The sequence below is a fragment of the Xyrauchen texanus genome, chromosome 19, assembly GCF_025860055.1.
Source record: "Xyrauchen texanus isolate HMW12.3.18 chromosome 19, RBS_HiC_50CHRs, whole genome shotgun sequence".
In the NCBI taxonomy this organism is placed as follows: Eukaryota; Metazoa; Chordata; class Actinopteri; order Cypriniformes; family Catostomidae; genus Xyrauchen; species Xyrauchen texanus.
The window spans coordinates 23,786,219-23,813,432 of NC_068294.1; the positions used below are offsets into that span (position 1 = coordinate 23,786,219).

Consider the following 27,214-nt stretch of genomic DNA (forward strand, 5'->3'; position numbering starts at 1 on the left):
CAGTTTCCTTTCACTGTTCAACCACTTACCCACAGCCTCTGCTAGTCCGTAGACTTTCTGGCTGTAAGCATCAGTCTTGTCCCAGATAAAACTGTAGGAGAGATGGGGTGAAGCCGGGAACTGCTTATTAAACATTTTGCCCTCCACAGCCACCATGAGATGGACCCTAGACAAGCCGAAGGGCACACTGGACTGGGTCATGATGACCTTCAGAACCGGTTTGTAGGCTGAGGCACGTGAACTCAAGTAAATCAAATCTAAGTCACTTCCAGGAATGGCTGTCTGCTCATGAAGAACCTGTGGTTAAAAGGATTTGCATGAGAGAAATTTAATCCCCTTTAATGTAAATGCCCCTGTTTGGGGTGTAAACTTTAGATGGAAAAACTTTCATCACAGCATTAACCAATATCTGGCAACACATGAGAATTGATAATTTTGAAAGAAAATCCTGCCCTGTCCTCTAAGGGGCTCTGTAAGATTGAGTGTAAGAGGCCCCGTTTCCACCTGGTATTAAGATGTGTTTCAGGTGATTCGATCACATGTAGTCAGCCCTAAATACAGGTCTAAACCATTTTTTAATCAGATCACAAAAAACGAGGGATGCACCGATACCACTTTTTCACTTCCGATCCGATTCCGATATCGGAAATCGCAGTACTGGCCAATACCGATCCGATATCAGTGTTGTTTTTTTGCATAATCAGTTTACAATATCTTTACATTATTGTGTGGAACTAATTGGGTGTGCTCTTTAATATGTAAAGAAATACAAACCTCTAACTACACAATATTTCAATATAAATATATAGCTTATTAAGAAACACTTTATTATTAACTAGCATACTGGATAATGTAGCAGCAAAATTAACAGTAATTCCAGTACAAGTCATCGGCAGAAACGAAACCAGTGCTTTATTTTTGCCTTTAACCCCCCCATGTTTCAACTTCCATCTGGACTTAAAGGATTCAGATCACTTTTTTTGTTCAATTTAGTTGTGAGATAACAGTCCACTTTTCATTCACACAGTTAATTTTTGGAACCCATTCAATTTAAATATTGTTATAAATCGTAAACAAATACTACTGATGACAATAATAATAATAATAGTTATTTATATTATTATTATTGACTTTTAATTTAAATTTTATATACAACAATATTTAAATCGTGCAATTTTTAAACCCTCACACTTTTAATTTGACATTCCATCCAAACTCTCCAGGTCCTGTATGTGTGTGTTTGTAGGCAAGTTCACAGTAGTTTAATTCGCTTCTTAATTCTGGTTAAATGCACCTCTGGTGCCACTCTAAATGCATATTATAAGTGAACCGAACTATTGAGCATCTACATCTGAGATGTTGTTCGTGAGTAGCGCTCAAATATTGCGCAACGCTGTGAAGGCTAAAAATAGCCATGAGTGTGTGTGTGTAAACAGAGTGGCGCCATTCAATAACACGCTGGAGTTGCGCTGATGGTGTTTTAAAGGTTTTTTTATGTCATTTTTGGAGCATGACAGTAACGAACATGACTAATACACAATATCGGATTTGGATTGGGCTCGTCGGATCAATACCTGTTCCGTCTAAAAGCTTAAGTATCGGAGCCGATACCGATCCAGGTATCGGATCGGTGCATCCCTACAAAAAACACATACAAATGTGGTCAAAAATGGATGTGACCACATAGCATTTGAGGTCCTGTATGCAGCCCAGACAGCAGTGAAGTGCCACCCCCTACCTGTCAATCAATTGCTGCTCTAAAACAAGTTTAAACTCTGCCATATATGAGCAGCTTTAAAAGGATATAACCGTTCAATCTGAAAATCTTAAAAAGCGGATACATACACAATCACGAGAGCTTCACAGATCTTCTTTAAGGTGTCTGATATCAACACAGATGACAAGCACGAACATCTGAAGCTCCTTTAATGCAGGTAATCCACTAAAATAATGGATAATTCTGCTCAAAATTTTGCATTTGTGCTTTCAACCAGATCTGGGAGAAACAGTGCGCCATTTTGTTTCACACTTTCTTTGTCTTTAGTTATTTTGTAGCACTTTATTATCATGTAGTAACACGCTGACAAAGTGATTGATGTATGTCCTCATGAATCAGAGACCTTCCCCTCTAAATCCGAACACAAATGGTCACAGGAGATGCATTTAAGTTTCTAGGTGTAAACAGCAACGTGTTTCACCTGACCACATGTGATTGGATCACTCGAGATGCATTGTAAAACCAGGTGGAAATGGGCCAGAGTTTAAAGTTTTCTATTTATTTACTTTTAGGTAAAAAGCTTACTAACATCCTCAATTTGCAAGCAACACCATATCAACGTCTTACGAAATAATTTAATGCATTTACACAAAAATTCTCTATTTAAATTCCAGATGATCCCTGCTGATTTCCACTTATAGACTTAATTGACTTTTGTTACAAGCATGAATGGTTAAGTATGGTTCTTGTTCTGCCACAGCAACAAGATATAGTATGCCATTGAAATAATGAATTCAGAAGCAAAAGCTGCATGGTATTAACAATGTCTGGAATTCCTGACTGTACAGTATGTGAATAAAATCACAGAGCTCTCTTATATGTTGCAGTGTCATCCACTCATACAGCTCAGATGGGAGTAGAGCACTTTTTCAAATTTATTTCAATTTTCAGGAATAATGTGCCGAGACTTATTTTACTCTTAGATGTGATGCAGTATGACTCACCTGTGTTTCAGGGATGATGGGGCTGGCCTCAGGACTGGAACGGTAAAAGCTGGAATGTGGTGATGCTGTGATTCGGGGTGAGGGTCTGTCAAGGCTACTGACTTCACAGGCTGGTGTGTCTCTTTCTTCTTTCCTCATCACCAATGTGTCCATCACATAGAACACTCTGCATGACAACCATACTGTGCGATATACAGCAGGGTAAGGAGCACGCACGAAACTTAACGTCAATGCAGCGCCACCATTGACCAATAAATCAAACCTACAGGTGAGTAAAAACATCATATTAAATTATCACAGAGCTTGTTTGTATCTGACAGATTCATTGAACTTTGCCTAAGAAAAAATTAATTTGTCGGTACCATGGTAAAGTGATGGTAACAGATGTAATGATGTATGTACAATGATAATGAGTGGTATTTCTATGCCATTTAAAGAATACTATAATCAAGGAGAGATTAAGAACTGAGAGGCCCATGTGCCGGTACACCATGGATTTGGTTGGATTTTTCAAAATGACGGAAGGAACATTTGGAGCAATGTCTTACATGGCCAATTATATGTACTTTTAATTATGAACTGATCCAAAATCCTGCATTAATAGAGATTTGCTTCATATTCAAATACCAAAATCACTATTTGGTTATTCTGCACGTGTTTAGAAGTCTTCAACTCGATCTGACTCAGACGGTACCCGACAAACCTACAGGTTTTGGGCCAGGTTCAGGTCAGTTTTTCAATTAAGCTATAGGGCAAGTTCACACGTGCATCGAGGCCATGTAAACATGCACTGGATGGACATCTTTGATCGTTGTGCCACAACTCACTGTAACATTTAAAAGAACTTTAATATGTATAAACGCATTTCAAGACACCTACGTTCTGTTTAACAATTTGTTGTGCAGGACAATCTCATTTTTTTTAGACACTGTTAACTTAAAAATAATGTCAATATTTATTAACGCATCTCGAAACACCTGTGTTCTGTTTCACTATTTGTTGCTCTGCATCAAGCTTATTCAGCGCTGGTGTCACAAATCGACATTCTGATGAAGTTCAGGTTGCAAAGAGGACTTAATATGATTCCAGATTGTTTTTCACCTGGCAAAGTTTCAGCGCTTGATAAAAGGTGAGCCAACGTTTTCCCCTCTTTTGCTCTGGTGTGCATACATTAATTACACAAGTTAAATGCTGAATTATTTAAAAATCAAAGCATCCCGAAGAAGTCCTATAATCCATAGCGTTCACTCCCTCATGGAAAGTGAACCTGCCCAGGCAGAATTACGCATTTTCCGTTTATTAAGAATATGTTGCAGGCAGTGACAGAGATTATTTTTGTTCAACTTTAATGTGATTTTATCATTTGAAAATCTATGTATTGTGCTATTTAGGCTAATAGCTCACTGTGCACTTTAATCCCTTCTTTCTGAAATTGTGTTTGACGCATCCATGGCAATACATTTTCTTTATTCCCGAGTCGCAACTCCAGACAAATAACACAATAACCATTTGTAAACTATAAAAAACAAAAGGTCACCCATGCACATATTTAGGGTATTAAGGAACCTTTCTCTTTATCATTAAATGCATGCAGGACTTATACATTTAAAGTCATCCATACTGTTGCATGAATTCTGCTGCTTATATGAATTTAAACCATCAGCTTTGTACACAGCCAGGATAAACGGCACCTTATCTTTGTGTTTGGAAGCGTTTCGGAAATTAGACGCTGATAAACGTGCAGCACCTGTGAGAAGCAGATTTCCTGAGCGCGCACTTGAGTGTCTGTGCTCACGCTGCTGTCGTCTAGCATTCGGCCAAACAAATAAAGAAATAAGACATTTATCAAAGCCAAGTAATGCAAAACTATATTTGAACAATATGATTTTTGCCAAGTTTTTGTCATATCAATGTAAGTGGTTGTTCAGGCCGAATGCGTTCTTGCGTTAAAACATCTAGATGTAGTGCAACAAATAGAACAGAATGCAGGTGTCTTGCGACGTGTTTTTAAACTTGATATAGTGTCTAAAAAACACGGTGCTCATGCTGAAAAAAATAGACGTAGTAAAGATGTCTACATAAAAATAACATTAAAAACAGCAGAGATGGACACAAAAACAGGTTCTTTGTGAATGCCCTTCGTCAGTCAGCCTTAACATTCCAAACACTCTTGCAAAAAACTAAATTTCTATTTGCTTTCAGCCTAATTCACAAGTTGTATAAGCATTAAATATAGTCTGTGCCAAAAACTCAGCATTGTATGTTAGAGAGCAGAGGGCATATGAAGGCTAGTTGTGATTCATAATTTCCTGTTATCATACTGACAACAGCACGGGTCCTCTCCAAATTACATGCTTTGTTTGCTTCATCACAGCACTTAGTTAGTAATGTCTTCCATGTTCCATATTCTCCGCAAAGATGTAGGCGATTCATGTGCTGAAATAAACACAGCACATTAAAATAACAGAGCTGAATAATAGGGCGGGAATGCACTTCAATCACTTTTATCAGTAGTTTGCTAGCACACTTAGATGTTCTATTAGTTGATGAGTGGAGGGGTAGATATTTTTACATTAGTGGGATTTGGAGGAGAGATTCGGAAGCAGCAGTTAGTGCAGGACCTGTTTTAATTAGCATGGCATAGTGTTGAGGTAGGTGCAGATTTGGAAATGAAGGGGCATCTCTTTGAAGTCGTGCTCTATATGAGCTGCTGATTCCCCTACCCGCATGGGTACTTGCACACACATTTCCACAGAGCCCAACCTAACCTTCACACTGATACTGAATCACACTCAAGCATCTACATGCATACACATCTTTGCAGCACTGCTTCCTTGAAATTTTCAAACTGCTCTTGTCCCTTTTTCAATCTGGGCATGGCTGTGCCACCGTTCCAGACCATCAGCCTTTGAAGCTGTTTCTTCTTTGCTTTGTCTCCCCTTGGACACGCTCACTAACCAAGCGCAGACACCAGCACTGAACAAGCATGATTATATGAAGCCCACTCCCCTGTGTGCACTGTATACAGGTTTTTAGGAGGGATCTGGAAATATCATATAATCCTTAACATAGGCCTTCCTTCTTTAGGGACATATTACCATCTCTTGGGTATTATTTAATTTTTTCTCTTCTAGTGAAGAGAATATAAATGGTAAATAGTCTGCACTTATATAGCGCTTTTTGTTAACCTTAGAGGTTACCAAAGAGCTTTACACTGTGTCCCATTCACCCATTCACACACACATTCACACTCATACACCAAATGGCGGCAGAGCTGCCATGCAAGGCGCTAGCCTGCCATTGGGAGCAACTTGGGGTTCAGTGTCTTGCCCAAGGACACTTCGGCATGTGGAGCCATGTGGGCGGGGAATCAAACCCTGCGATTGGCAGCCGACCCGCTCTACCAACTGAGCCACAGCCGCCCCTAGATACTGTAGAATCTACACATTTTAATTCTGTCTGATGTTGTTTTAAACCCATATGAATTTTTTCTTACACAAAAGATGTTAGGCAGAATGTTAGTGGAGGGGTAGATATTTGTAAAAGGCATGTGGTCGCCACACATGAATACAAACTCTCACAAATGTATGGCCCTAGAGTAGTTGACTTCTATTAGCTGCCAATCTTTGTGATAGCTGATAATGTTAGATAATAACCAAATTGATTATTATGAAGGTATAATAAGTTCTATCGGCCACAGAATAGGCTCAGATATGAAAGATAAACTCTTAGTGATGCTGAATGCTTTAATGTTGTGTAACTAGACTTGGGGGATCAAAGTGACATTTGCATGCGATTGTCATCTTTTTATGTGTGTCACCCCCTGTGATATTAAGATGTCACATCCAAAATTTAACCTATTTTAGACCTGAAAAGGACATTCTTAGGTCAAGTTGTTATTTGCTGCCTGCGAGAGACAGTATCATTGACAAGGGGATGGGGCGAGACGTTGTGTGTGTGTGTGGGTGGCAAGCAGTTAAATATACATGATGTCTGTTACGTGTATATGGAGTACATTTGCATAAAACTATGCAAAATGGTTATCACTGACTATCTTAGGGATATATATTAGCATATTTATGTGTGCATACATATTATAGTGTAGGATAAGCTTGTGCTTTACTGTGTAAAACATATTTTTACGTACATGCCGTCCTGTCTGGTAATGGTATAACCCTGTTGGGGATAGTGCAGAAGAGAGACATTCACCCCAATCAGTGGAGTGCCATCACTGGTCACCACCTGTCCTCGCACTACTGACACAAATCTGTTAAATGAACACAAACAGAAAAAAACTCATTAAAAACATGTAACTTAAACAGCTGTTCATTGATTGATTCAATGATTTTCAAGGTCAGCAGGCTGCTTGTTAAATTTTTTTAAATAAAATCAGCAGCCTTGCATGAAGATTACATATATAAAACGTCCAGGTTTTATCATTCTTCATAGTCTGATCAATGTGACCCCAGACATACCAGACCGTTCCTTGCTCTGCTGTTTTGATAGTCTTAACAGGCATAATTACTGCGCAAATTATTTCCCCAAGCACCGCTTAGTGGCTGACCAGCAATCTCACGTCTTTGGACTAATTGCTCGATAATTTCGAAACGTGTGAACAAAACGAGCCCCAGGGCAGATGGGCGGGATGAGATGTTTTATCATCAAGGTGTAATCAAAACTTCATCAACCCAATACCAGGAAATTCCAGCAAATCTTTTTTAACTTGTCTTACTCTAAGAAAGTGTGGACAAGCAGCAGTGCTCATATTGTTACCTTTGCCTAAAAAACATTGAAGGGTATAGACCATATTCACTCAAGAGTCCAAATTGAAACATAATTTCCAAAAGTGCCTGCTTTCTTAGCTTTATGTACAGCTCATACGTTTTTCTTTTTTTTCTTTTTTTATCTGCAATATAAAGGCAGAAGAAATCATAGAGGACAACATGAAGTCTTCAAAAGGGTAACCAGAAGTGCTGAATTCTAATCATAAATGGAAGAACCCTAATGTTTATTCTGTATGAATGTGAGAGGCTTGCTCTATTTTCCCATGCTGTTAGATCTCAGACCCCAAAACGTTACAAAAACCCGCAAAAAGATTGTTGGAAGTGTTGGAAACACATCAAATGGAATCACAATGTCTTGCATAGCCTGAAGGACTTCTACGCATAAGCTATACATTTTAATACATTGTATCATTGATTATAAATAAAACATGAAATAGAGACATTATGAGGAAAACAAGCCATGTGTCTTGAACTCATTGAGAAGCTTGGCATGAAATGACTTATATAATTTATTGGTGAAATAATGTCTAAGTAACTTGAGTTTCCTAATGCAGCTAAATTAGCCCTTTTTATGGCATTATAAAACATTATAAAATATCTTGTAACTGTCATGATCCTGCTACTTTAGTCTTAGTTTAATTTTGTTGTGGCAGGACAGTCTCCTCTGCCCATTGTTATGTTAGTACACGTCTTGTGTGTTGTGGGTGCACACAGCTGTGTTTGATTCTTCATCGCCATGTGCACTCGTGTCTGTTTGGTCTTGTATGTTTGCACATGGCTTTTTTGCACATGCTGTCCTCAAACACCTCTTTTTGTTGGGCTTGGACATGGTGGAGATATTTAAATGGTCCTATTGGGACTTGGTGGACCACCTCTGCTGGCTTGCAGAGGTTGAGCTTATGCTGCAGAAGAGGAATGCCAAATCCCAAGACCCCTCTCAGTCAGTGCGCTGTCATCTCTCTGGCTTTTCCTGGGCTTCACGCCACAGAGAAAGGAGGAAGCGGGCTGCTGACCGCCAGGAGGTGGTGGGGCCTGCTGCTGACCGCCAGGAGGCAGAGGAGCCGGCTGATTCCCAGTCCCAGCGCTCCTGGCCACAGAGGCAGTTTCCCTGTCACTTGTAGTGCTCCCAACTAGAGAGGCCATCGCACAGCCTGCCCAGTTCCCCATGGTCATAGAGTCTGTCCAGTTCCCTGAGGCTGTAGACGAGTCTGTCTGGTTCCCCAAGGCTTTCGGCGAGCCAGTCCGGTTCCCCGTGACTGTCGAAGAGCCTGTCCGGTTCCCTGTGGCTGTTGACGAGCCTATTCTGTTCCCTGTGATCATCGACTGTCCTGTCCAGTCCCCATCGGTTGTCAACCAGCCTTTTGCTCAGTCCAGTGGCCAGCACCCATCAAACACCAGCCAGCAGTCTGTTGCTCAGCCCAGTAACCAGCACCCACCTGACCTCGCTTCTGTCCTGGTGCCACCTGACCTTGCTCTTCTAATGGAGTCTCTGGTTTCCTGATCTCACTCCTTCTCTTAAGCTCTCTCCTGTGTCAGTCCCTTCCCCGCTGACTGCCGATTCAATCCCTATTATCTTGACGCCATCACTGCCCATGTCTCTTTCTCTAGGCAGTCTGCCAAAATTGTCTGTGGTCTCCTGGGCATCTGCCGGCCAGTCATGCTGGCTCCTCCCTGGTCTGTCCTGCTGGCTCCGCCTTGGGCTGTTCTGCCGGCTCCGCCCTGGTCTATCCCACCGGCTCCGCCTAGTTCTGTTCTTCCGGTCCTGCCTCCTTGCTTGGACTTATGTTTTTCTTCTTTGTTTTGTGCCATCCACCTGTTACCCCCACCCTCCCATCCTAATGTTTGGTCTTTTTTGTTTTGATTTGTCTTGTTGGTCGAATACCTGGTAGCCGTTCCTTGGAGGGGGGATCCTGCAACTTTAGACTTAGATTATTCTTTTTGTGGTGGGATCATAACTGTCTCCTCTGCCCATTGGTTATGTTTGTACGCATGTCTTGTGTGATGTGAGAGCACATGGCTGTGTTTGATTCTTCATCGCCTTGTGCACTCATGTCTGTTTGGTCTTGTATGTTTGCACATGGCTTTGTGTTTATCTTAACATATGCGTTCCTGACTTCATCTCCTGGTCCCTCATCACTCTCTCTTGTTTAGTCCTTGTTATATTTATTAGTTTCACCTGTACCTCATGTGTGTTCCTTCTATATATTGTGCACTCTTTCCTCATATCTCTGCCAGATTGTTTGTGATGTTTAAGAGTTTGTGAAGTCAAGTCTGTTCCCCACTTGGCTCCTGAACCTCAGTTAGTCCTGTCCTTGTTTATCTTTTGTTGATCTTTGTTCTGATTAGTCTTTTCTGTCTCTTGTGAGTTTTTGTTTATTTGCAATAAATGCCCTTAAACTTTTCTTTCTGCATTTGGATCCTTCCTCACAATTTGTCAAAATCCAAGCCCAGCTGACCATTTTTGCAGTTTTAAAGCTTCTTACCTTTTAAAAGTGTTTTCCCCTGGTAGGGTATGTGTACCCCCTGGAGTCACCAGGAAGCTGACACGCTGATAGAAGCCCAGAGCGTCTGCAGTAGGTGAGCTCTGGTGTTGCATTGTGCTGGGATCTGGAGCCCCGCGGCAGTATGTCTGACCCTGACAGGTGCTGTGAATGCAACAGTCTGGATCCATACAGTCTACCAAGCCATCTACAAGAGCAGCAGGACACTTCAGTGAAACTTCAAGATAGACTACATTTTATTTGGATGTTTTTATGTTATGCAGATGATTTTAGAAAGAGCGTGGAAACAGTGTCCAATTGTTAACAAAAACATTCAGCTCTAAAGTTCCCAGCATTTTCTCACCTCCCTCATTGTCCTTGCCGTCTGAGCAAAGAGTTTCCATAGCGACATCACACCCCACCCCTCTCCATCCCGACTGGCAGAGGCAATACCATCCGTTCTGGTCCAGAATGCACCTGCCATTGTTGTTGCACAGCCCTGGACAACTATCTACCAGGACAAATTAATCAGTTACACATAGAGAACAATCAGCAGCCTTGGATGTGTCAAGGGGTTGAGAACGCTAACTTTTTAAACATAAAGGGGAGAACATGGTGAATGTTTCTTTCCCAGTCAGAATTTTTTTTTGGAACTTGACATTTTAAAGACATTGGACAGGACTCAGGGACAACTGTAATTTCACATGAAACAATAATCTTTGTGTTTTGTTATTTTCATTTTGAGGGACTTGATATATAAATTCTGATCAATATTAATGGCATAGCTAGGCAACATGATTTTCATAAAGTTACAAATATTTATTATGTATATGAGCAGTTTAAAAGTTAGTCTTTATTGCAATCCTTAAAGATATTTTGAAAAATAATATCACATTACATGTATTTGTCCATGCGAATTAACAGTATGCTGAGTTTAACAGCACAAGTGCAGAGTAAGTTCATCAGACAGTATACTGAAGTGCTCAGTACTGAAGTCATATCCTTTGTCACAGAATGTGTGAAGTCAAAGGAAATTACAGGGGGAAATGCTAAGCTAAAGAAGCTTAGCAGCTGCTAAATATTACATTAAGAGACAGTGAGATGTACAACAATGGGGATTTGGGACAGTAATATGAATATGTATATGTGCATGAACTGACTGATGAGTGTGTGTGTGTGTGTGTGTGTGTGTGTGTGTGTGTGTGTGTGTGTGTGTGTGTGTGCGTGCGTGCGTGCGTGCGTGTCTGCCTGCCTACAGTTGAAAAAAGAAATCAGGAAACCAGAAACTAAACACACAGAGGGACACATTAATACATGGTACATAGACATAATGAAAGTCATGCTTGAGAGACAGAGGGGTCAGAGCCACATGCTCTCGTCAGGGCAGCATGACCTTTACCTCTATATCCTATCCAGTCTGCTATCATGAAGAGACATTCAGGGGAAAGAATTAAACATGGTGGTGTTATACTGCAGAATGCAGTGATTTAGTGTCAGTCAATTCTATAGACAGCCCAGGCAGCCTTTGCTTGTTACACATTCTAATATGTGGCGGCTTACTCTCTCCTAAGTAAATATGGCATTTTATGATATTTGCATTGTATTGTTCAAGAGCTCGATTAGAGAAAGGCAGGAATGCTTTAGATTTTCATCTTCTTTTTTTTTCTTCTTTTTTTTGTCATTTCAAAATCAAGGAAAAAAATTTAAGGAAAACATAACTAAAAGGAAATTCATGAGAACTATAAATTAAACGAAAAATAAAATGTTTATTCCACACATCAAATAAGCATAACTTGACTGATGAATGAAAGCACTGTACCTTTGATTTTACTGTCCATGAAGTGAGCTAGAGTAATGAAAAGAATGAAAGAGAGAACAGGAAAAAAAAAGAGAGAAGCCATTCAAATTCCATGTCATAACATCTCTATTAATTAAGATTTGTATAATTCTAACTCTGTATGTAATAAATGTACATATTCAAAGTTTGCAAATTGTTAGAAGATTGGCAGAGTTTATGACATTTGAAAATATACTATATTAATGTATTATTTGATTCTGTCTCAAGATCCTTATGAACAATATGGCCAAAGATCACACGTTTTGACTGAGGAATTTTCCCTTTCCCGTTCCCATTCCGTCACTCACTCGAAATTGTGTCGATTGTAGTGACACAAGGGGTCTCTTCTGAGAGCCTTGCGTACCTCTGAACTTGAGAAAAGGCCAATGTCATATGAAGAAGGATTTCTACAGCACTTACTTCATCGTACCCAAAAAGGCAGTGGGTTCCTTAGAGGCACCTGGAGGTTGAAAACTTCCCGGCCAAACCTGTTCCCCTCCTGGGATCTCTCAGTGGTCCTCTCAGGCCTTCAGAGACCTCCCTTTGAGCTTCTTGATTCAGTCAAGCTCAAAGCCCTCTCCTTGAAGACGGCCCTCCTGATCGCGCTTGCTTCCATCAAGAGGGTTGGGGACCTGCAAGCGTTCTCTGTCAGCGACACTTGCCTGGAGTTCGGTCCGGCAGATGCTCACGTCATCCTAAGACTGCGACCGGGCTACATGCCCAAGGTTTCTACGACCCCTTTCAGGGACCAGGTCGTGAACCTGCAAGCACTGCTCCAGAAGGAGGCAGAACCACCCTCTTCGTTGCTGTGTCCGGTACGTGCTTTGCGTATCTATGTGGACCGCACGCAGCTTTAGATGCTTTAAGCAGCTCTTTGTCTGCTTTGGTGGATGGCGGAAAGGGAACGCCGTCTCCAAGCAGAGGTTAGCTCATTGGGTTGTTGATGCTATTTCCCTAGCCTATCACACCCAGGCCATGACCCCCAACTTGCGTGTTCAAGCACACTCTACGAGAAGTGTGGCATCCTCGTGGGCACTGGCCCATGGCACCTCCTTAGCAGACAACTGCAGTGCAGTGGGATGGGCAACAACCAACACCTTTGCTAGGTTCTACAACCTCAGGGTTGAGTCGGTCTCATCCTGTGTTTTGTCAGGTCCGAGCCAGCAGAACTCGGTATTACGGAAAAGCTTGCACCTTGCGTCCTTCACCAAGTTGATCCAGTGCACCTTCTTTGCCAGGTTAGCCAGTGAGCGGTATATGACACCTTTTATTAGGGGCGTTTGGGAGGGTTACGTGCAGCCGACCCAGCTGCTTCTAGCATGCAACAGCTTGCTTGCACCTGGCTCAGCAGTCACGTAACACGGGTTAGTGCATGGCTTTTGAAGTGGGACCCCAGGGTTTCTGCAGGTATCATCAAATCAATTTTAATGCTTTTTAATGCCTTTTTTAATGCCATTTTTAAGATTTTTAATGCCATACATGACCCACGACTAACCACGTATATATATACATATATATATATATATATATATATATATATATATATATATATATATATATATATATATGTGTGTGTGTGTGTGTGTATATATATATATATATGCATACACACACACACACAAACGATACATTTTAAAAAGCCCACGTCCCAATTGTAACCATTCAATTTGACAATGATGCAATGATGATAATCTTAGACATTTGGGACAATCTACATAATTTAAATAAACTATCACTCTGAACTGAATTCTCAGGAGACAGCTTAAAATATAAAAATGTATTTGCAGATATGTCAAATTTAATTTAACTTAGTACCAATCAACTAGATATTGAATGCTATAGGCATACTGAAATATCAGGCCATGACTGGAAAAAAAGCCATTATCTTTCTGTTTGTGTAAATTGTACCGCCATCGAATACACGTAACCTCCTTCAGCTATAACCACAAATTCTATCAGTCTGGATAGTGAAGGAAAAACTCTTAAACATTCCCTGTAACAACTCAGAATCACCTTCATTTGATGCGTATGAGTGGTACTGCACCTCTGCCTGCAGCATCGCTTTCTGCTCAAAGGACGATCGATTTTCCTTCGGTAGTGGCTCCGCAGGAAGCGGTGGTCACTACAGCAGCAGTTGTGGTGGTAGTAGTAGTAGAAGTAGTAGTTGCTGAAGATGTTACTTTGTCAGTCATGGCGAAGTAACTTGAGATAGTTAATTGCTGTCTGCCTTTTACAGCCGATTTGTGGCTATTGGACTGCATATGAGATTTAAATACTCCATGTTGACAACCAACCATGAAAGCAACCATGTCCTAAATTCTTTGTCTTCTAGCCACTTTTGCTGGAATTTGCACTCACCCATTTATTTGCGACTTTACTAAATATACGTTCTCTGTTCGAACTCCTCCAGGTCCCAGCCTGCCGCTGTCCAAACATCCGGCGTTACGTCAATTTTGCATTAGCCGGAGGCAATCACCAAACTGTCATAAAAATAACTTTTAATGCTTTTTAATGCCCCGCAGAAACCCTGGACCCCTTGTGTCACTACAATCGACACAACGTTGAGTGAGTGACAGGAGGGGAACGTCATGGTTACTGTTGTAACCTTCGTTCCCCGATGGAAGGAACGAGAGGTTGTGTTCCCCTTGCCACGTCACTATCCCTACCACTGTAATGCGCTGTAACCTTATTCTCGACTCCTCAGTGCAAAAACCTGTCTGACAGATGCTCGCCGCTCCCCTTTATACCTGTATGTCTGGGGACGGACCATGCAAATTTTGTCTGCCAATTTGACATTGGCCTTTTCTCAAGTTCAGAGGTACGCGAGGCTCTAAGAAGAGACCCCTTGTTTCACTACAATCAACACAACGTCTCATTCTTTCCATCGGGTAATGGAGGTTACTACAGTAACCATGACATTTTCCAGTTGTTGATGATAACTGAATAAGGATTTTTTAAATTTTAAATAAAAACAAGTATGAAATAAAAGTGTTTTCCATAACAGTGGGAACTCTGTGGGACACTTTTCAATATTACACTTTTTTATAGACTAAAAGAGATAGTTAACCCAAATATTTTAATTCAGTTTTCTCACCCTCATGCCATCCCACATATTACCACGTATTATTTTATTTCTTCTGCTAAACACAAATGAGGATTTTTAGAAGAATATTTCAGATAATATTTCTTACAATGCAAGTAAATTTTTGCCAGAAATTCAAAGGTCCAAAAAGTATGTTAAGGCAGCATAAAAGTAATTTATACAGCTCCAATTGTTACAGACATGATAGTATAGGGGTGGGTGAGAAACAGATCAATATTTAAGTCCTCTTTCACTATAAATTCTCCTCCCTGCCAAGTAGGTAGCAATATGCATGAAGAATATGAAATGCCAAAAACAAAACAAGAATGTGAAAGTGAAGATTGATAGTAAAAAATTATTTAAATATTGATCTGTTTCTCCCCCACACCTATCATATCGCTTCTAAAGATATAGATTAAACCACTGGAGTATTATGGGTTATGGCTGCCTTTATGTATTTTTGGAGCTTAAAACTTTTGGTCACTATTCACTTGCATTGTGAGGACCTACAGAGCTGAAATGTTCTTCTAAAACTTTTCATTTGTGTTCAGCAGAAGAAATAAGTCATACACATCTGGGATGGCATTAAGGTGAGTAAATTATGAGAGAATTTTTATTTTTGGGTGAACTATCCCTTTAATAAAATACAAAGTTCATAACATGGCAAACTCACCGATATTGCAGTTTTCTCCTGTCCAACCTTGATGACACTCACACTTCCCCTTGTGACACACGCTGTGCTCCCCACAGTGAGGCTGACAGTTCTCCTGTTCGCATCCTGCCCCCGACCAGCCGTCTGGACACCGACACACACCTCCAACACAAATGCCATGAGGACTGCAATCTTTTGCACACATTTCTGGGACAAAAAGGCACTGATTTTCATGAGTCATGACAGACAACTGTGTAGCAGTGCTAGTCATAAAAATACATCTTATAAAACAACTATAAAAATGCAGCCTTCATTGATGGACTCTCAAGTATAAAGCCACAGAGCTATCCACAATATTCCTGAGTCCCATGACGCTTTGCGGGTGATGTGGGCTGAACTTTTGGTTAAGCGTGAACAATTGTTATGTTACGTACTAATGCAGTATTAAAAATGACAGACAACTTATCACAGAATTATAACGAGGCGATATTGTTCATCCTCGCCTGTCTGTTTATGATTAGGGCTGAAACATTTAGTCAACGTTATCGACAACATTGGCAATAAAAAATTGTCGACAAAAATTGTAATTGTCGAATAGTCGTTTGATCTCATTTAACGTAATATTACATCACATTAAACTCTGTCATGCAAGAGCAGCACTGCAGTTCGCACAAGACTGATGAGAGGAAGATTACACAGATCACAGTCCAGGTGCACTCTAAATTTTCCAAACAGCTTCAGCTGATGTAGATCACAAAGTATAAGGGAATTATACAAAAATACCAAACAAGTAAATACAGAAGCACTCTCGTTGCGGAATAAGTGGAGTCGGAGCTATTTAAAAAAGGAAACATCCCGGTGTTACATCTTAAATGCAAATTTAATGAGTTATAGCTTTATTAAAGTTTAAATAATACGGAAGCAGGTCATGTAATTAACTACAAACTCCGAAACTGGCATTTCTCTGTGAGGTCAGCGCCTCTTCTATGAGTTGCGAGAATGTCCCGGTCTAATAGGAGAGATTGAAACTGCATCTGGCTTGTTTTCCAATAATAAATATCTAAAACTCATTTAAAACAATGTACATTTACTTTAGGAACTATATTGCAGAAGATACAATTGTTATCTGAGAATGTTGAATATAACATTAAAAATATATGTTTTTTTTTTTATATCTAAAAATCCTTTAAAAAAGGTTGTTTATTGATCTTGACCTTTAAAAAAAGATGCATTCATCTGAGAAGCAGTATATAAGATATTCAGACTTGCTTTTAGAGAATAGATTTTTAATGTAAGTATATTTAGTTCCCTGTCTGTCGCTCACTTCAACGTTGTGTCAAAGAAGCGACACTAGGGATCATTCTTGAGCGCCGAATATACCTCTGATCTATGAAAAAAGGTCAATGAGAAGTTGGCAGACATAATGTGCATGCCCCGCCCCCAGACATACAGGTATAAAAGGCAGGGAAATGCATCTGTTTCATTCAGAAATTTTCTTCAGGGCCAATGGATGTGTATGCAGTGAGTCACACACCTGTTCCTCTACCTCTGAGTGGTTACTGCTGTTGGATCTATGGCGCACTTCAGCAGCTTTCTCATTCTCTGAACGGCAGTGCAGTTTGCCCATGGGTGCTTCGACAGCGCAATACTAAAACGAGTGTTGTATAAAAGGCGCGGCCCACTCCCATGCTTGTCACGTTGCTTGTTCCCCCCTCAGGGATGATGGGAACCTAAAATGTATATGATGTCTTATGGGGCGTTGGGGAAGTTTACATGCAGCCTGATGCGGTCTGCTCCTTTGGCACTCAACAGCTTGCTTGCACCTGCATCAGCAGTTCACGTAACACGGTTCAGTGTCGTGGCGTTATTGGATAGGGACCCTTGTCTAGGTTACTGTTGTAACCCCCGTTCCCTGATGGAGGGAAGGAGACGTTGTGTCCCTCTTGCCACAACACTGTACCAACCGCTGTAATGGCTGAACCTTATTCTTGGCTCCTCAGTGCAAAACCTGAATGGACAGCCGAATTGTGCCCTCCTTTATACCCTATGTCCGGGGGAGGGGCATGCAAATTCTGTTCACCAATTTTTCATTGGCCTTTTCTCAAGTTCAGAGGCAACCGAGGCTCTCAAGAGAGACCCCTAGTGTCACTACAATCGACACAACATCTTGTTCCCTCCATCAGGGAATGGGGGTTACAAAAGTAACCTAGACGTTTTGTTTTACCTGAAAGTTTTTGCTTATTTTGGCAATAGAAATAGACACAACAGCACAGTGCTGAATTATAATCACTATGAATGACTGCAGCTTTGGCACTCTAATTCTCACTGATAGATTGTGTTTGAATGTTGGGGGTATAAAAATGTCAATAATCCTTTGATAGTTTTGTGCTAAAGCCAATGCACAATGGCTCTGAACTTGTCATCCTGCAATCTGTAATTGCTAACATTTTCTGCTAATATTCACAAGTCAGGCATACAGATTCACACAAGATTTTCAAGGGCAAGAGCCATTTTTAACAAAATTTTATTTCTGTGTATTATTAAATTTAGTGTCTATAAAAATTAGTGTCTATAAATAAAAAACGATCTGCAAGGTGTCACGTATAAATAGCTTTATATAATGTAGTAAGCTATTTCCTCTTCCAGAATGTGCTGCCAACAAAATTCACAGGAAACCATTCAGTTTCAGCATGGGAGGTTTACATTTTAATAGCTATATAAATATGGCTGCTTGCCAAATCTTGTTATGGGGGGTATTTAATAAATAATTACATCATAAGGTTTGACCATATTCTGCAGGTCAGCAAAAACTGGGCACTCTGTTATTCTAGAGAGACATCTTAAAATAGGAAGACTTGATTCCATAGATGGTGCTAAACAAATTCATTACTCAGTTTATATTATACATTTAATTTACCTTCAACTTAAAATATCCCAGTGGTCTGCAAACCATTAATCTAAATGAATTAACATGTAAGTTACTGTACATCAGCATGTCTGTTTCCAGTCAGACACTAATCTGCATGTAAAGATACAAAGTGTTCGTATTTCACATATTACTGTTATTATCAGCATGCGTCAAACACCCATTGCTTCTGTGTTTCAAAGGAATTTTCACTTTCAGTATGTATTCTTTGCATACATTATAAATCAGGTACTGTGTGCTCTGTGTTAGAGATCTAGCTATATAGCACTTCTGGTTTCACGTTGCATGCTGCAAATAGACATCAAAGCATACAGTAGGACGATCTAAGCATGCCTAATGCCTGATAATAAGGGAATCTTAGAACTGGCTTGCCACCATCCACCTTCATTTCAACTAATCATTATGTCCTTACAACTATCACCTCAACGACTCCTTAAAACCCTAGGAAATAACACAGCCTAGGGCAATTTTAAATGTAAAAGTCCATGCTGGAGTCAATTTATCACTGCAGAGAAATTACTCCATTGACTTTTTCAAACTTCTCTGCTGCCTAAGGCAACCTTTCAGGCAAGTTCATAATGGTCTTCCATTAAGCCATTTAGTTTCAGGCAACTTTTAGAGGAAAAAAAAGAGTCCTCCTAACAAATAAATAACAGATAACAACTAAAATTGAGAGAAACATAAGTAAGTCCCTCTGATGTTTGTACACAGGAGACCATTTGCCATCCCTCTCAAGATGAGGGTTTTTTTCCCCCTTCAATTTCAAGAATTTGAAGGCCTGAGTTTGTGTTGACTCTCTAGAATATTAAATTTCTCTAAAAGGTTGAAGGGGTGGCTGAATCAGTCAATTTTGTTTTTGTTAAACAGCCTTCTTTTTCCACACCAATCGATGTAATCAATTTTTCATTAGCAGCAAGGTGTTTATCTGTTTTTAGCACTTCCAGGTTCCAACGGGAGGCGGGTCGATCTACGCCAAATACCCGTTAATTAAAGTGTATTTAATTGAAGTGGAACAGTGGAGGTAATGAAGAGACAAAACCCCAAATGTGCAAGCAAGTGGACTCCCATTGCTCTCATGGCCAGAGCTGCAGCTATTGCAAAAGTGGCCCTACTCTAAGGTCACAAACACTATGGAAGAGGAAGTAAAATGTAATGGCTTAGTGGCTTTAGAATTATTATTATTATTTTTATTTGCATTTAGTAAAAGCGTAAAGTTTAAATATCATGTTTAAATTGAATATTTTTGTAAAATGGCATATTGATATATTATATACAAGATTGATTGCTAATGAAAAGTAAAAAAAAAAAAAAAACAAAAAAAAAAAAATTGAATAAAAATTGAATAAAAATTTTTGGTTAGATTAATTAGGTTAGAGCACGGACTGTAGGCGGTCCACGATCGTGCTGTCTGAGGCTGAGACTAGTTAAACCTATATAAGTATTCATTTCAACTTAGTTCACATTTGAAAATAATATATTTTATTGCAGATCAGACAGTCTGGGATATCAAGCACATAAAAATTGGATTTGTGGTGCTATTTGTTTTAGCATAACACTTCTTGATAACTGCAGTGGCACATTTATTGTTCTCTTCAAATTTAAAATTCACAAATTCCCATTATTTCATGGAATAATTCCCACAACATTCTTTTTCAGGACACTAATTACTTACAGGCATCACCAAGGGAAAGTAAGTGAATGTAGATTAGTGTGTTACATACAGGAGCATCGTTGCCACAGAAAATGCTGACATCATATACACTAGCTGCCAAAAGTTTGGAATAATGTACAGATTTAGATGTTTCAGAAGGAAATTGGTACGTTTATTCACCAAAGTGGCATTCAACTGATCACAAAGAATAGTCAGGACATTACTGATGTAAAAAACAGCACCATCACTATTTGAAAAATGTAATTTTTTATCAAATCTAGACAAGCCCAATTTCCAGCAGCCATCACTCCAACACCTTATCCTTGAGTAATTGTGCTAAATTGCAAATATGGTACTAGAAAATCACTTGCCATTATTTTAAAAGTAGCTGAAAGCTATTTTGTTCGTTAAATGAAGCTTAACATTGTCTTTGTGTTTGTTTTGGAGTTGCCACAGTATGCAATAGACTGGAATGTCTTAAGATCAATATTAGGTCAAAAATGGCAGAAAAAGAAACTACTTTCTCTAGAAATTGTCAGTCAATAATTGCTTTAAGGAACAAAGGCTATGCAATGCTTGAAATTGCCAAAAACTGAAGTTCCCCTTCAAGACTCACTCGACATTGTGTCGATGTAGTGACACTAGGGGTCACTCTTGAGAGCCACAAAACACCTCAGATCTTTGAGAAAAGGCCAAAGAGAATTGGCGAGTAGAATTTGCATGCCACTCCCCTGGATATAAGTTCCCCTTCAAGACTCACTCGACATTGTGTCGATGTAGTGACACTAGGGGTCACTCTTGAGAGCCACAAAACACCTCAGATCTTTGAGAAAAGGTCAAAGAGAATTGGCGAGTAGAATTTGCATGCCACTCCCCTGGATATATGGTATAAAAGGAGCTGGAATATCCACTCTCATTCAGATTTTTTTCTTTGAGCCTAGTGGTTGTGTATCAGTGAGCTGTTCCACTCACCTCTGAAAGATGCGTATGCTGTTGGATATATGGCGCATTCCAGCGGCTTTCTCTCCTTCTGCAGAATTAGTGCAGATTACACCCCTGGGCGCTTCGACGGTGCTACTAAAAGAGTATATATTTCTGCAGAGTATATTTTCCTCTATTAGAGCAGCACATTGACATGAACGTCTTCTTAAAGACGCTTCTCTTTAAAGATGACTTTCCGTCTTTGTGTGATTCCTGGATGCGGTTGTTATCTCTCCGCCTCCGATGGCCACAGGTGCTGCCTCAGGTGTCTGGGCTGTGATCATACTGTGGCAACGTTTGTGAATGGTTTGTGTTCTCATTGCAAGAACGTGACCATGGCAACGTTGTGGTCACAGTTTTCTTTCTTCCGGGTGAAAGCCACTCCGGCCGCCCTCCATGCTGCGCCTTCAACCTATTTGGTACGGGGACGGCCTGGCTGGCGCTGGAGGCGATTTTGGGAGTTCAATGGGTGCGGTATAGTAGGGTAATTCCCAGCAGACCTCCCACTCCCCAGCACACTCGTTTGCCCCCGTTGAGTTCCGAGATGAGACCAGCTCGCCTCATGGCCAGCTTAACGTCTCTTTCGGGCTCGTGAGCAGGATAAGTTCTCGATTGCTGCATTGGAGAGTGCACTGTTGATGTCGGACGCAATGACTTGACTGGGCTGCCACCTTGGGCTCTGCCCACCCAGTCTGAGGCCGACGCAGGTGTCCGGTTGGAGCCCTCGCGGCTAGAATATCGGTTGCTGGGTTCGGGGCGCCGCTCACGGTCTTGCCCATCCTGGTCCCTTTCTTCCCAAAAGTGCACTACAAATTGACGAGGTCATGGAGGGCACCTTTTGCTGCCCAAAACTGACTTCCCAGTTCATCCGCTCTCACTACCCTCAACAGTGGGGCAGGCCACGGGTACACGGAGGTCCCTCAGGTGGATAAGGCGGTTGCGGTGCACCTGTGCCCACAAAACGCCAACACCTGGCAGGATCGTCTGGCGCTCCACTCCAAGACCTGTAGGACTACGTTGTCTCTGGCGATCAAAACCTAGAGTGCTGCTGGACAGGCCGCCTCCGCCCTGCATGCCATGGCCCTCCTGCAAGTAAACCAGTCGATGTCCAACTTGGTGGTCCAGGAGATCCAACCGTGGCTATATCTGGTCAAGATGAGGGATGCCGACAATGTTTGCTTTCTCAACGCGCCCATCTCCCAGATCAGCCAATTCAGCGACACCGTTGAGGACTCTGCCCACCAGTTCTCATGGAGAAGAAACAGATGGAGGACATACAACACATCTTGCCCCAGCCGCGGCTCAAAATCCCGTACCATGTCTGCTCGTCAAGGGCATCTCCTGCGGCAGAGAAAGCCCAGATTTCTCCGCCACAGCCTGAGCCCAGTTCTCGGCCCAGCGTAGAGCCCCCCCTCAGGAAGAATGTGCCCCCCGCCTCACGGCCTGGCATGAGGATCCAGATGGCTCATAAACGCCCCTGAGATGGACGACCCAGGGAGAGAGATATCCGCTACGGAGCTGGTACTCAGACTACTCCATCCTCCGGTGGAGGGCTGGAAAGTAAATCCTGTGATAGGCAGTGTCATGGAGATGCACACAAGTTTACATAAATCAACAAACGCATCCTTGTGTGGTCTTAATAGCACCAGCATGTCATGGGTGCGGTTCACGAGATCCCCATTTTGTTTTTCCTTTCAATAAGTTGCTTTGCCTGGTGAAGTTCTGCAGAGAGGTTTTCCTCCATTACCCCATAGTGTTTAGCCATTGGCAAAAGGCGATCTTTGTCCATGAATGTTTTGTGCTTGAGGTTGAGGGCTGTTGCTCCTCTCAGAATGTGACAGCTTTCAGACAAAAAATGTCTGTTCAATTCACTAACCAATCGGTCGATTACTGGGAAAAACAGTGGCTACGATAGTCGTCTGAAGTTTCCAATCGCTCTATTGACACTGTTTGGCTGTTCACCACAAACTCCTGGAGGTGGCGAGGCTGTGCTTTTCTCCTCACCTGTGGTCGCTGCATTTCAATGCCCACCGAAGCACACTGGTCACGGACACACTCCCAGATTGCATTCCACATTTCAACGTTGCATTTCTCATTGAGGGTATCGACAGCTGAACAGACCAGATTGGTGGCAGATGCCAGCTCCAAATCTGTGGCCTGTAGATGATCGGATATAGTTTTTGTGAGGCTGAATATGCTTTCCAGCATAGTGACGTGCAGAACAAACTGTCCATCGATCAATCCACTCAGTGATTTTTCTTCAGTCACCCTATGAGCCTATGAGCATTTGACTGGTCGCTCACATCTGCTGTTGCTGAAATATCAGGGAGAGCTCTTTTTATTGCCCACAGTGTAGAATATTGTCAGGCCCATCATGTGTCTGATGATCTTTTCAGTTCCACTATCAGTTTGGTAGGCTCAAGTTCTTGCTGCTTCTCGACAAACAGTTTGTGAATAACAGACCTGGGAAAACAGTTGTAGAGTATCTGCACTACTGAAAAACATTCTGCGACTGGTTTCACATTATGCACACAGTCAACTAAAACCAAGTTTTGTCTGTGTGCAAAGCAATGGATGTAAAGCCCCGTGTGGCACTTGGTGAAATCTTTCCTGGACACCATTGTTGCACCTAGACATAACTGATGCCCCGTTGTAGCACTGGGCATGGCATACATTTTTGTCTATGTTACACTCAGCCAACGTCTGTTTAACTGACTCGAGTAAAGATTGTGCATCTAAACCATCTGCCGGAATAAAGTCCAGGAATTCTTCATGAATGTTGTACATTTTTAGGTAATGCAATACAACAGATATCTGCTCTTTCTTGCTTATGTCTTTGGTTTCGTTAACCATTAAAGCAAAGTGCTCTCCCAGCTTAACCTCGTCGCTTACTTGCCCCCTTATCATGCTAGCCATAATGTCAATGAATTCTTTCTGAATGTCATGGTGCACCTATTTAGCATTGCCAGGCCCACTAGCTAACTTGTTTTGACACAGTACTGTGAAACTTTCCAAGCAGGTTTAACAGTTCAAGGAAATTACCTCTGCTGGTGAATTGCTTGTTTTCTCTGTGCCCTCGCTGACCAATCGTTTAACAAGCTGTAAACCGTAGTGACTCAACTACTGCTCGTATGTACTGCCTGTTTTCTTGTACAATCTTGGAATGTCCAACGTCAAGTTGTGTTAAAATCTTCGACCCACTTTTAGATTGCACCTTAAATTCTGAGGATACCTCGGTCCCACAGCTGGATCTTGGCTTAAATCCACAGTAACACCAGGTTTCTTGCCAGTGAAAGCTAGATGACAAAGAGATCTTTAAAAAGACGCATCCTGAAAAGGACGTTCAATGCCTCCTGTGTATTGCTCTTTCGTGAGTGAAAATAAACTCTTTTAGAGAAATAAAACTCTTTTAGGAGGAAACACTCTTTTAGACAGAAATGCTGTCGAAGCGCTAGGGAGTGGGACTGCACAGCGTGCGGAGAGAGAGAACGTCTCTGGAAATGCGCCGTAGGATCCAACAGCAGTGCTTATTGCCAACAAAGGTGAGTGGAACAGTAGTGAGACTCAGCTTGCTGCTGCACAACCGCTTGGCTCCGATGAAAAAAATCTGACTAACAGACACAATCCCGCTTCCCTTTATACCGTATGTCAGGGGCGGGGCATGCAAATTCTGTCTGCCAATTTCTCATTGGCCTTTTCTCAAGTTCAGAGGTACGTGAGGCTCCCAAGGGAGACCCCTTGTGTCACTTCATTCGACACAACATCGAGTGAGTAACAGAAGGGGAACTGATTTTTATAAGCATGACCCAAACCACATCCTTATGTGGTTTAAAATCTGATTCTAAATTTTGGAAATGCATTTCAGTCTGAAAGATCAGATCAGATTTTAAGTAGTTTTCTTAGTTTGGCTATATAAAGACATAAGTGCAATAGTGTCTAAAGTTGGCATGTGGCATTAACTATGTAATGCATGTTAAATCAGTGAACAATTGAGAAGTTTCGGAAACAGCAAATGCATGAATTTGCCATCGCGCTTCATGTGGTTCATCTTAAACGAATAGTTCACTAAAAAAATGAGAATTCTCTCATGATTTACTCACCCTCATGCCATCCCAGAGGTGTATGCATTTCTTCTGCAGAACAAAAAAAAAAATATTTTTAGAAGAATATTTCAGCTCTGTAAAAATATTTAATTCCTGTTTTACCATAAATCTTCAATTTCACTATCACTTTCAAAATGTGAAAGTAATAATGGAGATTTACAATAAAAAGGATTTAAATATTGATCTGTTTCTCACCCAAACTTCTCAAATCACGTCTGAAGGTATGACTACAACCACTGAAGTCTCACAGCTTACATTTATGTAGCCTTTATGTAATTTCTTTTTTTTTTTTTTTGCTTAAAGATCTGGTCCATTCACCTGGACCACCTAGCTGAAATATTCTTCTATAAATCTTTTTTTTTTTTTCCAGAAGAAAGAAAGTCACTCAAATCTGGAATGTCATGAAGGTGATTAAATGATGAGAGAATATTACGTTTGGGTGAACTATCCCTTATAGCAATGTGGTGAGATATAATGAATTGACACTAGAGGGGCAAAATTTATGCTGATGCATAAAAAAACCTTATTAAAAATACCAGACATTTAGTTCACTTTCTGAACAAATTGTTTAATCACTTGCAATATTACAGTTCAGGCAGTCAGTTCTAAAAATCTGATAAAAAAAAAAAAAACGGATTTATATGCAGAGTGAACCAAGTAATGTGTGCCCCTATTAGCACTAACTTTGGACAGCTTTTTGAGTGAAGCTGTACAACCATTTCCTGTGACGTTTTCATTTTACAGGAATTTAAGTTTGTGGTCAAATAATTAAACATTATATTATGAGTCTCTAAGTTTAAGAGTAATCTCCAGTACAGTTTTCATATAATAATAAATACATTTGTGTAGTATTAAATACAAGTTGTAAAAAAAAAAATACACTTAAAAACGAATAACATCTTCTAATCTCAATCACAACATGACTAATCTCATTAAATCAGCGGTATTAGCAGGAGTCACTTTTACCTGTTGAGCAGTCAGGACCGGTCCAGTTCACGTCACAGATGCAGGTTCTGGTCTCACTCTGGAATGTACCGTGACCAGAGCAGTGTTCTGGACACATGGAGAGCTGCGTCTCACAGTTAGCTCCGGTCCAGCCTGAGGTACAGTGGCACTGACCATGAAGACAGGAGCCATGTCCCGAACATGAAGGGATCACACAGTCCACTGTGGAGAATACTTTGCATTTACAATAGCCAGTCTGCCATGAAGTCTTGCAAAGCTTTGCAAATTATTTTTTTAATTTAGCTAAATGTCATATGGTATATTCCTATATGATGGTGTATACAAATGTTAAACAGTTGGCAAAAGGCATTGTAGGTTGAAGGTATCCTTTGGCTTCCCCCTTACTTTTGGTGTAATGTCCGTTTCTTTTTTCTTCTAATGTTCAGGTTTAAGTAATGCATCCCTGCACATTGACCCTTTATATATGTGAGTGTTTTCTAAATTGTACCCCAGACATGCAATACAGCCAAATTAAACTCACGATGTGCATTTCTTTTTTTTTATTATTATTGTAATTTTGTAGTATTTGGCACTTGATCTAGTCAGTAGGTGTTCAACCACAACCACATTTCCAATTTCTCATAGAGTCTGTTCATATTTGGAATATACAGTCATTTTTAGACAGTTCCCATGCACACATTAAATAATTCTGTAACCTAGGCACTTGTTTTTTCAAATTATCTCTATTATTTAAAGCACCTTTATAATAACTATAACATTTGAAAAAGTTAAATAAAAACGTTTATGCATTTGCCACTAAAATGTTTTTAAACAACACCACTTTTCCTTTAAGATATCTTTTTGTTTGTGTCTCTCACCAAGTGTCTCTCTCTTGTCAACCTCAAGGTGAGTTACTCATGCAATTCAATGACATATATAACATTGGTCAAATGACCCAAACATAGACATCTAAAGAGTTAATTTCCAAGTCTATTGAATGTGGATCAATACACTCAATTGTATTGACCCAGAAAGAACAGGACAAATAGAAT

The 27,214-nt window shown here is 40.7% G+C and overlaps 1 protein-coding gene across 2 annotated transcripts in view; it reads right to left on the reverse strand.

Annotated features, from left to right (window-relative positions):
- LOC127659702 (teneurin-3-like) overlaps positions 1–27,214 on the reverse strand; it is a 171,884-nt gene that overhangs the window by 38,151 nt on the left and 106,519 nt on the right. The window contains exons 10-18 of one of the 2 annotated variants that reach the window (XM_052149640.1): positions 26,184–26,384; positions 15,578–15,763; positions 11,805–11,831; positions 11,385–11,405; positions 10,350–10,496; positions 9,989–10,193; positions 6,869–6,988; positions 2,722–2,983; positions 30–297 (exon numbers count right to left, since the gene is read on the reverse strand). In XM_052149640.1, the coding sequence (XP_052005600.1) occupies positions 30–297; positions 2,722–2,983; positions 6,869–6,988; positions 9,989–10,193; positions 10,350–10,496; positions 11,385–11,405; positions 11,805–11,831; positions 15,578–15,763; positions 26,184–26,384 (1,437 nt within the window). The remainder of the gene's footprint in view (positions 1–29; positions 298–2,721; positions 2,984–6,868; positions 6,989–9,988; positions 10,194–10,349; positions 10,497–11,384; positions 11,406–11,804; positions 11,832–15,577; positions 15,764–26,183; positions 26,385–27,214) is intronic. The other variant, XM_052149641.1, reaches the window with a different exon arrangement.